The following is a 15,877-nucleotide window of genomic DNA, read 5'->3' as shown; positions in this document are numbered from 1 at the left end:
AAAGTTTACATTTTTTCCCAGTGTGGATGGCTACCAGTGTGGTTCTCATTTACACTCAGTGTTGCTCATTTACAGCTGTACCCATTGATAGGAAGACTTCAGAAGACAGTTTTTCCAACCAAGTTTTAGAACTTTCTTCATGCCTTTTAATCTTACTAACAGTCCAACTTTTAGAAAATATATATTCTAAATTTCTAAAAAATGACAATTTTAATTGGACAAAATAGAGCTATAAATGGTGGGCCTTGATTTGTCCACTATTTGCCTTAATATAAAGTCTTAGCAACATTAACGTGGTCCAAAGATCGGGCCATGCCTGGCAACAAAGAGGGTTTATTTTCGTCCACAAACTGGACACCAGGAGAGGTACCCATAATTCATGAGTACAGGTGGTTCAAGTTTACTTAGTGGCAAAGTGCAATCACACAATTTCCTCGGTTGTAGAAGCATTGTTCCGGCACAATCCACACTTTTTGCTCCTGGCAAGGTCACAGAAGCCTGACTTTTATTATTTATACCCTGAGGCTGTTTAACTGTCCGCTGACCTCACGGAGCAGAACCTCGTTGTCTTGAATACTAGCAGCCAGGATTAAACCCCAGATGCATTGATTAAAATAAACTTACGTGGTGGAGCTTTAAGCAACATAAAGGAAAAGTGACACAGGGGAACTCATCGCCGGAGCGGAAGAGCAAAGAGTCTTAATGAAGCGGGAGGGACACAGTTGTACAGTGACAGAAACATAAATAGAAATAATGAAGTCACTCTGGGGTTGAGATTGTTTACACCGATAAAGACCAACATCTTAGCTCTGGCCTCATGGAAAACACCCTCCGAGATTCTGCTCTGACTCCCAGTCGACGCACAGGATGTTGTGTGAGGGAGTGAGATTTTCCATAAGAAGAGAAAAAAACACACACGTCAACTCCAGGACGGTCTCTCGGGTGTTTGTGTTGGGGGATTATTCTCAATAATGATGACGCACAGTGACGTGGGCGCAGTGTGTGGTACTAATTAATGAGTTGTACAGGCCAGAGTCAGAGTCAGAGTCTGACTCTGGGGCCAAACGTGACTGTCTGTTTTCTTGTTTTTAACGATAACTTCCCAGGTTAATTTTTTAATCTTGAACCTCTTCCTTTGCTAACTTTTGTCTATTTTTGGTAAATTTTGTTTGTACGAATTAGATATTGACTTAATTTTAGCCAATTACCTATTCGCATACTTACTATTGAATTACTATTACTTTTTAGGTGTCAATCAACATGTTCCAACTTTAAGAAGAACTTCAGAAAAGTGTTTTTGTTGCTGTTATTTTGCTACATTTGCAATTCGGCTTTTATTTTTTATTATTTTTTTTACATGTTTTGCTTTATTGTTAGCTGAAAACAAGGTAAATTAATGCGACGTAATTCAAGTTCAAATGCTAGGTTTGGTTTCCATATAAAAACCTGAAGCTTTTAATTCGGACAGAAAATGTCAAATCTAACTGTAGAGCAAAAGGACTGTGTACTCTGAATGCAAGAAATGCATAATATATATTTGTTTTCCTCTTAAGTGCATGACTGCATTTTGAACTGATTTAAAAATATATATATATATTATTGCTCTCCCATCCTCTGCAGTGTACAGGGCTTATTTAAAAAAGGCCCTTGTCAGATAATGAAATTGCATTTGATTGATCCAGTCCACCGTCCCACCGTCATTTTTTCCCTGTAAATTACAGCTTGCGTATAAATTAGCTCGGCCCTGCACATGTTTTAAGACTCGGCCTCTGCATAAATGGCTCAAAATGGAAAAACGCCGGCATAAATCACAATAACAGCTTCCAACAGTCACACCGTCGCCTTGATTATCTGGCCAGAAACAGCTTCCCAGTGTGTGTTTAATGATGCTTCTTCCTCTGTGAGCAGCAGCAGCAGCAGCAGCAGCAGCGGCGGCGTCGGCGTCGCAGTTGCAGCAGGGTCATTTGTGCTGCTGGTCAATGAGCTGGTGTTGTTACAGAAAGCTGAATTATTGGCCGTCTCCCAGGAAAGGCCCTAAGCCCCGCCGCCGATGATGTATCTTTTTTTTCCTTCTTCTTCTTCATCGTAGCAGCACCTATTGATCTGACAAGTCACCTACTCCGAATGGGTTATGAAGAGAATGGTAATCAGTCATTCAGAAGAGTTTGCTTGTCTCACTTTGTGTCTCCATCTGTCTTTTGCCTTCTGTTCCTCTATTCATATCCCCTGGTGTTGTTGGGTGCAAACTTTAAGCGAACGGGGGGAGAGGGAGAGGGCTGGGGGAGAAAAAAGGGAGAAGAAGAATGACGTCTCCCAACTGTATTCAGAGGTTTTTGTTTTTCAGCTCTGCAGGGAGAGAACACAATACCACTGCTCTTATTTTGCCCCCAGGCTGCCTCACTGGTCATTTTTCTTCCATCTCTCATGATGCAGTTTGAAGGGATGTTCTTCTCCTTCTGCACCACACTGTGATTCTTATCACTGCACCACAGAGTAGACGTTTGAATTTGGACTATATATATTTTCTTCTGACGTGAAATGTGTTCAAAGGTCACATCAAGGAGCTGTTTTTCCAACTTTGTATTCATTTTACCTCTAACATGATTCTAAGTTATGAATATTCGGTACATGGTACATGCTATCTTTTAGCTATTTTTAGCATTATAAACAGTAGGTGTTGATGAAGGTTCATTTTGGGGTATTTTTTCTGACTTTGTTTCTCTCCTTTGTTGTGTTTTTTTGGTTTACTCATCACATTGGCTAAGTTTCAAATTTCAATTTGAGGAGTTATATTTTTGGGTTACTTAAGTGTTAAGGGTTAAGTGTTACTATGGCATTCTTTGGAATGAAAGCGTCTGCAGCTACCTTACTAGCTACAGTATCTGATCAAGAAAAGTTCTTTGAGGCTTAGCTGAACAATGGTTAGATGTCTTTTAGTTTTCTTATCTATGTTGTTGTGGGAGCTGTGAAATATTGTTTGCTTGTATTTATCAGTTGGCGAAGTCTTCCTTCTTGGTAACCTAAAGCGTCTTTTACCTTATTATTAGTGACAGATTGGTTAAATTCCGTTTGAATGGCATTTGCTATTATTGGTTGTTTTAAAGAATTTCTTCCTAATCTTAATCGATTTGAACAATTTGGGAGTGAAAAAACACTCAGGTATAAGCTTCAGACCTGTCACAGTGACAGTTCTTCTCCATCACAGTGTCGGTGTTCAGTTGTCGTTTGTTTGATCCTGATTTCCATGTAAGAACCCAAACACATTAACGTGGCCCTGGTGAAGGTCTGCCCAGCGACCCCTGACCTGCCGCTGACAGAGGCACGTTCTGCTATTCACCATGCGAGGTTCATCTAGCTGCACTAACTGCGCTTATTAATTTAAAATAGCTGGAAGCAACTGAATGACACGACCAAGCAGTGACTGGTTCTCTGCCAACTGGGTTGTGGTGAATGTTGGGGTGTGTTCTACTCTGCGGTATACTCACTTTAAAAATATAGGGTCAACCAAAAATGTTTTTTTTTTGGCCAAACTCATTGTTTGGTATTTGTACCAAACGTCCTGTCCTGAACAAGTTCTAAATAATTTAAAATAGAAGCAGATATAAAACGAAAAGAGTGTGTACTCTAAGATGGGTTTGGCTCTGTGTATATAAAAGTAAGCTGGTTCTGCTGCCACCAGACTCATACTCATCGTATTGTCCCATTTGAAGTGATAGGTTCACATTTCTACGCCAAAAGATGATTCTTATCACATCATAACAAATACTGAGAGGCTAGCTTGTCCTTGACTTGGTCTTTTCCTGTAATGTATGACCGAGCAGAGCTTAGATTGTTATTCTGCTTCGATTTCATATATTCACCTTCCTACAAAGAGTTTTCCTTTCTTGTGTAAATATCACCGCTCACTATGGATGCCAGTCCAGCGGTGGCTTCTCAGCAGAGTCGGGATTAGTGTTGTGCCACAAATGCAGTATTTCACCCTCCGTCTCCCTCTCTCACTCGCTCTCTCTCCTTTTTTCTCCACAGAGGTTTGTTGGGAATGTGAATTCCGAGGCCGTTGTCCAGAACAAGCTGTCTCAGCCAGTGAGGACCCGTTTCCTGCGCTTCATCCCTCTCGACTGGAACCCCACGGGCTGGATGGGCCTGAGAGTGGAAGTGTACGGCTGCTCCTACAGTGAGTAACACACTCCCCAGCATTAACTCGGTCCTTCAGCTGCACGTCAAACATCTGCAGCGGTACCACCTTTAAACTCCACGTCCAATCCTTCTGCTTTGGAGAAATAATTAGGGCTGTTTGTCCACGCACCTGCTTGCGATGAGGCACTTCAGAGAGGCGGTGAAATGATTCATCAAAGGACGGAGCGGGGTCGATGAGAAAATCTGATTCCTTCACATTCCACAAACACTTCTAAAATGAATGGGTGAACCACGTGCACCATGACAGCGGCTGTGAAAACATCTGTTGGTACTTAGTTGGTTCTACTCTAGGTGTGGTTTTCATGAAGTGCATGGTAGTCATGTTTCTTTTTTTCATTGCTGGATTTGGCCATTTTTAAAAGAATTAGATAACATCTAACTAATCTCCCTGGTGACTGGTCGATTCATTGGTCTTTACACGGGGTAACCAATAAGAAGACTGGGATGTACCAGTAGGTCGCGAAGGGAGTACTGGTAGATAAAAGGTAGATTAAATCACATTTAAATATATATATATATATACCCACATATTATGTATGTTGAGTGGATGTAATATATTCTGTTTATAAGATTAAAATATATATTAAACTAATTAGTTTTCAGTGTAACTAGATCACTTCAGTCTGGTCCTTTGAATAGTTGCTCCAAAGGCAAAACATGTGGACAACCCTGATCTATACATTCTAGCTCTATCAAAATTCTGATTGGTCCGTTTTTATTATTTATTTATTTATTTTATCAGGAGTTAACAACTTGTTCTCACTATTTTAGATTAGCCCGACCCGTAGACAGACAGGTTGAATAATGTACTAAAAAAAAGCCTTGGTCCAGTGGTTTGCTAAATATTTGTTTTCTCCTCTATCATGTCAAAAACATCCACAGTGTGGCAGCATTTTACAAAAATAGATAAAAAGTCAGATAAAAACAATGGAAAAATAGTCGACTGAAAAGTTCGCAAGCAACAGTTTTCATATCAGGTTTGATCACCTAAAAACAGTGAGCTAACTTGTCTGTTAGGTTGTTGGTTTGAGTGTATGAACATATCAGAATTGGCATATTTTAATATTTTAGTCTAGTTATCCTTATATAGATATCTCCGTAGATAGTTCATAAGGTTTGAAGTTTCAGACCTTGGATGTCCACATTCATCTGCTTGTCCAATCTTAACTACCTCATATTGAAAATGCCTGATTCGGTGCTGCGTCTATTCATTGGGGATACAAGTCCCCACCCTGACGTGTCCCACATAACAGACAGAAGTAGGACTACTCCTCAGGTGCAGCACCACCGGCTGTAGGGCTTCATGTGGTTTTGTGTCAGTTGAAACGTGTAACACACACACACACGGACACGGACACGGACATGGAGTAATTACAGTACAGTAGAGTTGGACGTGTCAAGGCTTGGAGAAACGGAGGAAATGATCAGTCCTGGAGCTTGACAGCAGTGGGTGTTTAATGGAACTTAATTAAGGGGTTCATTTAGTGTTGGCTTTAAATTCAACTATTCATTTTTTCTGCATTCAATTTATTTATTTATATGATTTGTATGTAGCTAAAGTGATTTAGTGATAAGACTTTAAGTATTAAAAAGAACCGTTTGTGCATAATCTAAACAATGACAGAGTTGGAAACACTTTGAATCCATCTGTAAGTATATCCTCTATCGTTCAGGTTTAAAGAAGCTAACCTTTAGCAAAAACTTTTAGATTAATTCCACTCATTTGTCAGACTTGAGATTATTTTTTTTAAGTTATTCCACCTCGTTGTTATCAGTTAAGTTTTCCGCACTTTAAAATATTTCATGCCCTTAGTTACTGTTAACTTTGTTGGCTGTTGTTCTGATTTTTTCCTCTAGGCATATAATATATTGTTATATTTTGCTAACTCTAAGCTTTGTAATGGTTAACTTTGAGCTATCTTTTTGACTGCATTGATTTTTGTAAATTTTCTTGCCCAATTTGAATATTTTCTGATATTTACCTGAACTTTTAGGTTATTATTAGCATTATTATTATACCAATTTGAACATTTTCTGATATTTATCTGAACTTTCTGTGCTCACCTTTAGGTTATTATTAGCATTATTATTATTTATTTTCTCTTTGTTTTTAGCTTGAGCTCAGTTCTTTATATTTTCTCCACAACTATTTGCCTGCTGGATTGGACGGTTTGGTGTGTGGCCAGTCAGTACGGTCCCAGCTACAAATACAGCTCGTAGTAAAATTAATATCCTGAGATTTCTCCGACACAACGACATTGCAGAATCACTTTTGTGAGTGCGCCTCTGCCGGGCGTTTATGGAGCAGCACTAACTGGATCAGCCAGTGCACTGTGAAACGCCCTCAGAATATCACACACACAAATCCCCTTTTTATGACAACCCACCACCGCACGTATTAATGTTGTATAAGCAGGTGTAAAACTAATGTGGCCTCACTCACTCACTCACTCACCCACTCCTCCTATAACCGCATGCCTTCCCTGAGCCGCGTATCGCTGTATTAAAATGCCAGATATATTGCGATTGGATTGATGACTGACTCTTATCCAAACTATACTGTACTGTGAAGGAGACAGAGGGAGGTAATGCTTTTCTGCACCACACTCTGCTGCTTTAATAGGAATAAGGAGTACATGTGGAGGTGACACTGAGGATGCTGCTCCACATTATTACCTCATTTCTCCTTGGACTCAAGTGCATACGATTAAGCAGCAGAGTTAGAAAAAAAAAGAAGAAAAAAAAACGCTGCAATTTTCTTTTTCTTTTTCGCAGCAAAGTAGTTGCTTCCTCATCACACTGACAGCTTTTTACCGACTCAGCCTTCAAATACCATCAGCCCGGCTGTCACTACCTCTGCACTGTGACATAAACTCCTGCCAGATCAAAATTTAGGAATAATTAACGGCTTTCTATGACTCATGACGGGCGCTTTGAGACAAACCTGTGAAGTCTGCGCAATCTGCTGCTATTCTGACCTGTCAGCTGAAGCCCTGACACCTCGGTGGCTCACACACTTGGCGAGGTGTGAAGATGAGCGACAGGCAGCAAACGAGTGAGAAAAGTGTCGAAGCTGTGCAGCTCTCCTCGTCTACTGAGAGTGATAATGAAGCCCTGATTAATATTGAAGGCAATCGATCACCATGAGGAGAGAATTAGTCCCTGCTTTAGGACATACAGTCGGACAAATCCGACTAGGGTTGGACTATCTTGTCCATTTAACTCAGAACGTAGTAATTGGTCCGAGAAAGTGCGGCGGTCACTTCCTCTGTGAGGTCAGCATAAGAAAATGCTACAACTGCAGTGTGAAATAACAAAATAATATTACAAACCCCTTTCTGGTAGGAGACAAATATATACTGGAGGCAGGCCAGTCTGAGACGTGATTTTTTTAGTCTGTGCTGGGAGAGGTCTGTGGATATGTCCAAAGTGAGCTCCTTTGTCAATGTTATTGTTTGTATATAGGCTGTTTTTTGTGTAGATGCTGAATGGTGTATTTCTTTATTGAAGTTTGTCAATTTTGCTTGCGAGGACAATGTCTTTTGTGAAACAGATTAGCAGATGAGAGATTTCTGTTTTCGTTGGAATTCTCAGTACAACTACAAACGTTTGTTCTAATACTGTAGTTCTACATACTACTGCATAATACAGTATAGCAGGGGTTCTCCAACTTTTTCTACTCTGTACCACCTGAGAAAACATTGAGTACCACCATGATGACCAACATTAGAATATAGCAGCAGAGGCCTTCACTGTTAGCTTCCACCACAGGAGAGATGTTTAGAAAGATGTTTATGTTTAAATGTTGTATTCATTGTGCATGGTATGTTTCAGCATTCAACTGAAAATCTAAATGTGAAAATGTGAATTTTTCCTGCGTACCACTGGTGGTACACGCACCACAGTTTGAGAACCACTGCAGTATAGTACTGTAGTAGATGTGCAGAAACATCCAGAGTTGAGATTCGTCTACAAAGAGGTTAATAAAGCTTTTTCTCTGACAGTTTCTGAAAGTTAACAATTTACAAGTCGAAATGTTCCAGCTATTTTGGTAATATAGTCAATTTAAAATAAAAGTATATAATTTCTCCCACCGCTCGAGCGCAATCTCGTCATAGTATGAGGTGTATTCAGAAAAACTTGTCTTTGTACATTTCTGCCCAGTATTTACTGACTCGCAGGCTTCTGTAACTCTGTAATTTCCCCCCTCTATTTTAGAGTCCTACGTGGCAGACTTCGACGGCAGGAGCTCACTTCTCTACCGGTTCAATCAGAAGTCCATGTCGACGGTGAAGGATGTGATTTCTCTGCGGTTTAAGAGTCATCAGGCGGAGGGTGTTTTGCTGCATGGAGAGGGTCAGAGGGGAGATTACATCACCCTGGAGCTCCACCGAGGAAGGCTGGACCTCTACCTAAACTTAGGTGAACCATGCCTCGAGAACCTGCAGGCTTTTATTTAAACAAAGGAATTAGTCACGTCCTCGTGTTCCGCTGGGGACGGCTAGATGATCAGACGTTTTCTTTGTTTCTTGATGTGTTTTGTAGCTAACCTACAAAAACTACATTTGTAGACGTGGTTGGAGATAGAGCTTTTTGGGGAGTTCTTTTTTTCAGGAGACATTTTCAGGACAGATCTAGACAATCTGTCGCAGCGTCATTTTGATAAACATTTTACTGTTTTTGACATCAAGTAGACATCATAACATTCAATAATTGAGTTTCGTCGCAAAAGCTAAATACTTTAATTTAAAAAAACAAAACAGTGGATATGCTGTACGTTTTTATCTAACAACTTCAGTCCTCAGATAAACTTTTCTTTCCACCATTTATTTTGTCATTTTGTACAAATGACTCTTTCATTTCTAAACTTCCCAGCATAATATTATTATTTATGACAATTATGCACAAAATCTTTCCACTAAATTATACGTGATACACTGTTACACTGTGGACAGGGAACTTGACTACTTGCCACGCGGAGATACTGCTTTACAGATATTGACCTGAAGGATACAAAACACCAACTGTAACGCCCACTGGGAAACATTACTGTTTTGTTTTGTTTTTATTTAACTTTAAAATAACTTTAACTTAACTTACAATATATGCCACATATTTACTGTATAAATATATATATGTATATATATATACAGATATCATACAGGGGGATTTTATATCAGTCTTTGTTTTTTACTCTCTGTTTGTGGGAAGCTACTACATCCCTGCCTGATCATCTGAACTCTTGTTTCCACATCTTCTATACACAAGGTTAACATTTCTCCCCCCTGCTGGCGTCGCACAGACGCACAGGCGGTGGCATCATTTGTGCGCTACATGTTTTTGTTTTGTTCTCCTTCAACCGTCTGATCTCTGCCAATCGCTGCCCACGCACGTGTACATCCTCACCCAGTGGAAATGTGCTCAGCGCTGCCCTGACTGTCTCCTCTTTGCTCTTCCAGACGACAACAGGCTGAAGTTCAGGAGTGGCCGCGTGGCTGTCACCGTGGGCAGCCTGCTGGACGACCAGCACTGGCACTCGGTTCACATAGAGCGTTTCAACAAGCAGGTTAACCTCACTGTGGACACCCACACACAGCACTTTCAAACAAAGGGAGAAGGACACTCGCTGGAGGTGGACTACGAGGTGAGTGCGAACCGACAGAGTGTTCTACCCTTGTTGTCTGTCCAATAACATCACCGTCAAACAGTGAGAATCCTGAAATGTACGTGTGAATAAGAATTCAGACATGTTGGTGCTAAAGGGTTTCTGTAGCTTTGATACAGTACAACACAACACAGTCCCACACCAGGAAAACTCAGTTGTTGCAGCGTTAAGTTTGACTCACGCTGCACGCTGTGAGATGAACATTTCTGAGTCCTTAATGCTCACTCACATGGAAACAGAGACAGAAATCAATAAAGTAGCAAAAAATAAATGCTCAAAGAGTTTAGTGCAATAGTTGATACAGTTTCCAAATATACAATAAATACCAAATCTCTTAGTCTAAAATGGACTTAGACTTTGGAACCGGGTCTCCATGTATGAGGTTCTCAAACGTTAGCACATTGTGACAGAGGCAAAACACATGTTTTGTTTATATATTCTTCTAAAAGTGTACCAACTTTTTTGGAAATATAAATAAAACTTCAGGTGAGTGAGTCTCCCGACTAGAAAAACAGAGTGAGAAGTGAAGGTGTATTTTTTTTAGATTTTTTTGAAGAAGAGACGTTTCACTGATCCTGTATCCTCACATCCGTGGGCAGGGATTTTTTTCCGAGATGCGGGGCCTTGAATCCATAAGCCCTGAGGATCTGAGACCGCACTCTGACTCACACTGTAGCAGCAGCGTAACTGGGAGCTAAATCATAACATGATTTAAATGTTATCAGCACAATCTCAAGGCAGCTTTTGGACTTAATACAACAAATTACACTGATCTGGCTGAGATGGAATAAAGGTACGGCTGACCTTCTGGAGAGCAGGTGGAAAGAGGAGAGACAAAGTACAGACCCGGTCTCTGAAAAACGGCCCCCTTAGGCAATAAAAGCATGGTTTTTGTCCCTAGTGATTTGTTTTTGTGATAAAAGGTCACTGACAAATATCATACTTGTGTGGTTGCTGGTTTGATATTTACCAGGGCTTTGGAATATTTCTGTCAGGACATTTTGGAAAGAAAAAAAAAATAGAATTCCATTTTTATATTTGACACACACACACACACACATGCAAATTTGGTAAAAAATAAAAATAAACAAAACTTCATGGAGGTACTCTGTACACAAATACCCAGAAAAAACACCAAAACAAACCAACATGCTTGCAGGTTGTATATTCTGAGGAAAAGGATCTAAAATAATAAAAATTATAATAAAAAGACATTCAGTGCTGTGTTTTAAATAGACATGGACATGTCAAGCACATGTAGGCCAAGAATACAGTCCTGAGGAACACCGTTCCCAAGAGGAACAGAACAGAAAGTACTGTCCATGATCACATGACACAAAGACAATTTAAAACCGACATTTTCTCTTGAAAATAACTCATGTTCAGAGGGCTCTTAGAGCTTTGTTTTAAATTAAACTCAATTTTGTTTGTAATCTGTATGTCCAGGATCTCATGTCTTCAGAAATGGTTTGTTTAGATCAGCAGAAATACACATAGGTAATTTAATTGAATTTTTTTTTTTTACAAAACTTCAATGAGGTACTCTGTACACAAATACCCAGAAGAGGTGTAACTTTTGCTATGGATCTAGATATTGATCAGATCCAGGAGTTGGCTCATCTAAAACCTAATTGAAAACAAAGAGACTGTTGGTCTTTGGCCAAGGTACAGTATGCACTCAGAGTGCCATTAGTTAAATGTGGCCATGAATCAGGGGCATCTTTAACACTTCTATCACACTAAAACACCTTCTGTTAGTTCAATTAGCGGAAAAAGCTGGAGGTGAAAAAGTGAACCCGGTTTGAGGGAAAATAGTTTTGAAAAAACAGTCCGCTACAATAGGCCAAATAACGCAGTCTTGTCTTCCATATATATATATTTTTTCTTTTTTACAAAACCTACCTCTTTGCTGACAATACTAAATAAATCCGGTTGATTTCTTCTGGCTAGAAAATGAACTTCAGGTGTAAAACTGCCACCTACAGGCTGGAGTGTGTACATCAGTGTTATGGGTCTGCCATGACCTTAGTATAAAAAAAAATCCTTCAAAATATTTTTTTCCGCTTATGCTTTAAATACGTGAAATTGAAAAGTGGTAATCTAGCATAAGCATATACCAACCAGGTATGTTTGTTTGTGCAGAATGTTCCGAGGCCAAGGATTCCACCTTAAGAAACACCATCTGTTCTCCTTGAGAGAAATACATTTGCATTTGAGTGTTCCAAAAACAGAATTTTTTTATCTATAATGGATTTGTAAGGATAAAAGAAAAGATAAAGACCAAACTTTTTATCGGTTGAGTGTTGGGATTCGGGCCAGAGAAAAAGCCATTTGGTATGGATCTGGATGAGGTTCGGATCCAGGAGTTTTCTCATTGATAAAGTTTAATTGAAAATAAGGGGGAGAGTCAGGCCTTTGCCAAGGTACAGTATACACTCTGAGTGCCATTAGGTAAACGATGCCATGAATCCAAGGTGTATCTTGAAAAGTTTTATCGCACTGAAACACCTTCAGTCGGCTAAATTAGCTGATAAAGAAATAAGACAAATAAACGAGTGTTGCATGGAAGTAGAGTCCACTGCTCTGAAAATAAAAAAAATAAAAATAAAATAATAATTAACCTTTTGTGTAAATATTACTTCGTAGTATTTTTTTTTTTGTCTTAGCTACCTAGCTTTGAAATATATCTACCCGATCATGACCAAATATAGATTAATGAGCCCCAAACATAATAATACAGGGTTTTTCAATCTAGGGGTTGCGAACCCATGTGGTCATGCCTGGAATTCAATATGGGTCGCCTGGAATGTTTATTATAATTATAACTCTTTTTAAAATTATGATTAAAAACACCACATACATTTTTAAATATATGTATTCTTTCACTTTTATGAATAAAAAATGAGTTCAAATAATAATAATATATTAAAATATTGAATTAAACATATATATATATATATATTTAGAGAGAGAGAAAATTCAAAATACATATGTATTGAAAAACAGTATACATATTTCTGATCAACCGAACACAGACCTTTGTGAAGTCAAAATGGCCTCACAAGCCAAAAAAGGTTGGAGACCACTATAATATCACCTTATCAAAAATATATGTATATTCTGTAGGACCGCGGCCTATCTCTCTGCTGTGATGAAAAGCTTCCACTACTCTCTTCCGGGAGGGCTTTCAAAAAATATTTTCAGCTGAAAGGATTTGCTTTCATCCAGTCACAAGAGCATCAGAGAGGTCAGGCGCTGATGACGGCTGATAAGGCGCGGCTCCGCACTTGGTGTTGCAATGATTCCCAGGACATCAAATGGTGCTGAAGTCAGGTGTTTGTGAAGCAGCCGCCAATTCCTTTCACAGTAGCAGGAAATAGGTGACAGTAGCAAAGAAAAGTTGAATTTGTTTAAGGGTTGCACGAGGAACAAGGACATTTCCAGGTTGGAAAGGAGGAGAACGACACCCTGAGGGGGGGTGTTGAGATCTGGCTTCTTTTTAATGAGGGTAAAAATCACAGCGTTGGACCAAGGGAAACAGCGTTCTTATGGGTGCTGTAGACTCCTGTATGGTTGGAAGCTGAAAGTGGATGTTGTTTTCTCACTCTGTGAATCACAGGCTCAGCTGTTTATGCAGAACCTCGTGGGAATATATGTGTGTGGGCTTCTTGCAGATTTCCGAGGCTGTGCTTCGACTACTGTTTGTTTAATATACAGTCAAATCCGGAGGAGCCAACTTTAATGACTTGTTGTCACTATTTGTCCCAGTTTCATCCCTGTTTGCTTCTTCTGTGCAGCTTAGTTTCGGAGGAATCCCGCTGCCGGGCAAACCCGGCACATTTCTGAGGAAGAACTTTCACGGTTGTATGGAGAACCTGTACTACAACACAATCAATATCATAGACCTGGCCAAGAGACGCAAGCCCCAGATACACAGTGTGGTAAGCCTAGTACTTTTTTTATTTGTTTTTTTTTTCCAAGTTACTCAACATACTTTTCAGAGATTCTGCTCTGCCTGCATTTATGTCACACTGTACTGTATGTACTGTGGAACTGTTTAGATCCCCTTGGAATGGAGGGAAGGTGGCTGAAAATCTATGTGCAGCGCCTCACTGGTACCAGACTTCTGCTGCAGAAAATGACAGTAGTTGTTTTTGGCGAAACTGTGAAAATTATATAATTTTTGGAGGCAGTTTTTTATCTGGCAAATTTATTTCATTTTGATCTTTTTGTGTATGTTTAGTTCCAAATGACTAGCAATCACTAAGCGTGGGTTGAGCGACTGTGGGCAGTTCACCAGTCTATTTTAATTTATCTTTTCCTTACCAGCCTCTCTCTGTTAAACAGGTTCTATACATTTTCATTTCAACATTTTTTTTTTATTGTCTGCCACCTGCTTGAAATAACTGTGTGGAGATGGTGAATAAACAGTAATGTCTCTTACTGTAAAATGACCATTTGCAGGTAGACGTTTTTATATTTAAATCATTATCTGTGCACACACTCATATACACAAACAAGCAGGAGTTATATATACCATATACTGTATATGTATATAATATATGTGTGTGGACAGATATAGTATTTTAGATATATATAGATATATATATATATATTTTAATTCTCTCTATTTCTCTCGCTCTCCCTCCCTATATATATATATATATATATATATCTGTGACAGCCCGGGTGTCCCCACACACACACACACTATATATATATATATATTTTAATTCTCTCTATTTCTCTCGCTCTCCCTCCCTATATATATATATATATATATATGCCTGATGCAGCAGGAGTCTCCAGTCAAACACACTCAGACTCAGCTGCAGAAAAAAACAGTAGAGAACAAACAAGAGCATGTCGCCCACAGCCACAAAACAACACGGAATTTGAAGTAGTCTTCAGGGGTGTTTTAGCAGCCACTCTGCTGAAATCTTTTTTTTTTTTTTTGTTTACTTTGACATCATTATACCTGGTTAAATATAGCCTGTCCTTGAAGGTTCTGTGTCATCCAGGTCAGTTTGTCCAAAGCAGTTAAATAGAGGAACTGGACTGTCTTGGTGTTCCTGCAGACGTTCCACCTCTCTTCCAAGAGGCTTCTGGGTGTTTAATCTTACTATGAATGAACAAAGGAGGCGACCACACCCTGAGGGGGACTGTGCGAGTCGCACGGGAGGTTGAATTGACCTGAGGGATCCAGTTTGACAAGGATACCAACAACTAACCTGCCATTTTTTTTCTTGCGATAATGATAATAAAGTCAGAAATAAAGAAGCCTCTAATGTAAGATATAATCCCGGTGCTCTCTTCTTAACTGCTTTAGGCTACTGTTTTTAGCATATTTAATTCATATGTTGGCTATTTTAGCTAAAAGGAAGCTAATAGCTATACATGTTAATAGCTTTTAGCTATTGATACATTTTTGTCAAAGTTACTTCTCACATTTTATGTGATCTATTTGTAATCTCCCTTTGGTCCACTTTAACCTCTTTTGGTTCACCTAGCTATGTTTGCTACACATAAGGGTGACCCCTGACCTCTGACCATTTACATCAATTTCTTACAACCATTTGTGAGGCAATGGGTTTCTAAATTTTGCATAACATCGGGGTTTTCCACCGGATCATTAAACACATCCTTTTAAGTGACTGTTGCTTAGCACGGAACACTATGGAGCCCCCTAGAGACTCACATGTGGGAGGCTTCATTAGAGTAAAAACAGAGGGAAGAAATGTCGCAGCAGATTAGCCTCTCAAATCCCAAAGCATAAGTGTGGCTCTACAAATGAGCTACGGGAAAAAATTCCCACTCATCAGATAGCTCACCGACACGGGGTAGAACATTAAAAAAAAGTGGTGGGATATGAAAGGGGACTCTAATGGTCCAATTCAATTTTCAAAAACCCTTCTAGCAAAGACTTTAATACTTATTTGATGAGCAAGAGAAAAATGTTTGGAAAAATCAGTTGTAAAGCAAAATTTGAACATTATATATATATATATATATATA

At 39.3% G+C, this 15,877-nt stretch overlaps 2 protein-coding genes across 6 annotated transcripts in view; one reads left to right on the top strand and one right to left on the bottom strand.

Annotated features, from left to right (window-relative positions):
- phf11 (PHD finger protein 11) overlaps positions 1-15,877 on the bottom strand; it is a 959,893-nt gene that overhangs the window by 482,787 nt on the left and 461,229 nt on the right. The window lies entirely within an intron of this gene.
- cntnap5a (contactin associated protein family member 5a) overlaps positions 1-15,877 on the top strand; it is a 111,289-nt gene that overhangs the window by 36,067 nt on the left and 59,345 nt on the right. For both annotated transcript variants that reach the window (XM_008328141.3, XM_025064038.1), the window contains 4 exons: positions 4,027-4,174; positions 8,416-8,619; positions 9,657-9,841; positions 13,660-13,803. In XM_008328141.3, coding sequence (XP_008326363.1) covers positions 4,027-4,174; positions 8,416-8,619; positions 9,657-9,841; positions 13,660-13,803 — 681 coding nt within the window. The remainder of the gene's footprint in view (positions 1-4,026; positions 4,175-8,415; positions 8,620-9,656; positions 9,842-13,659; positions 13,804-15,877) is intronic.

The sequence above is a fragment of the Cynoglossus semilaevis genome, chromosome 16, assembly GCF_000523025.1.
Source record: "Cynoglossus semilaevis isolate Cse_v1.0 chromosome 16, Cse_v1.0, whole genome shotgun sequence".
Lineage (NCBI taxonomy): Eukaryota > Metazoa > Chordata > Actinopteri > Pleuronectiformes > Cynoglossidae > Cynoglossus > Cynoglossus semilaevis.
Note: the sequence above shows the minus strand (reverse complement) of the source record. Positions and strands in the feature narration are given on the sequence as shown.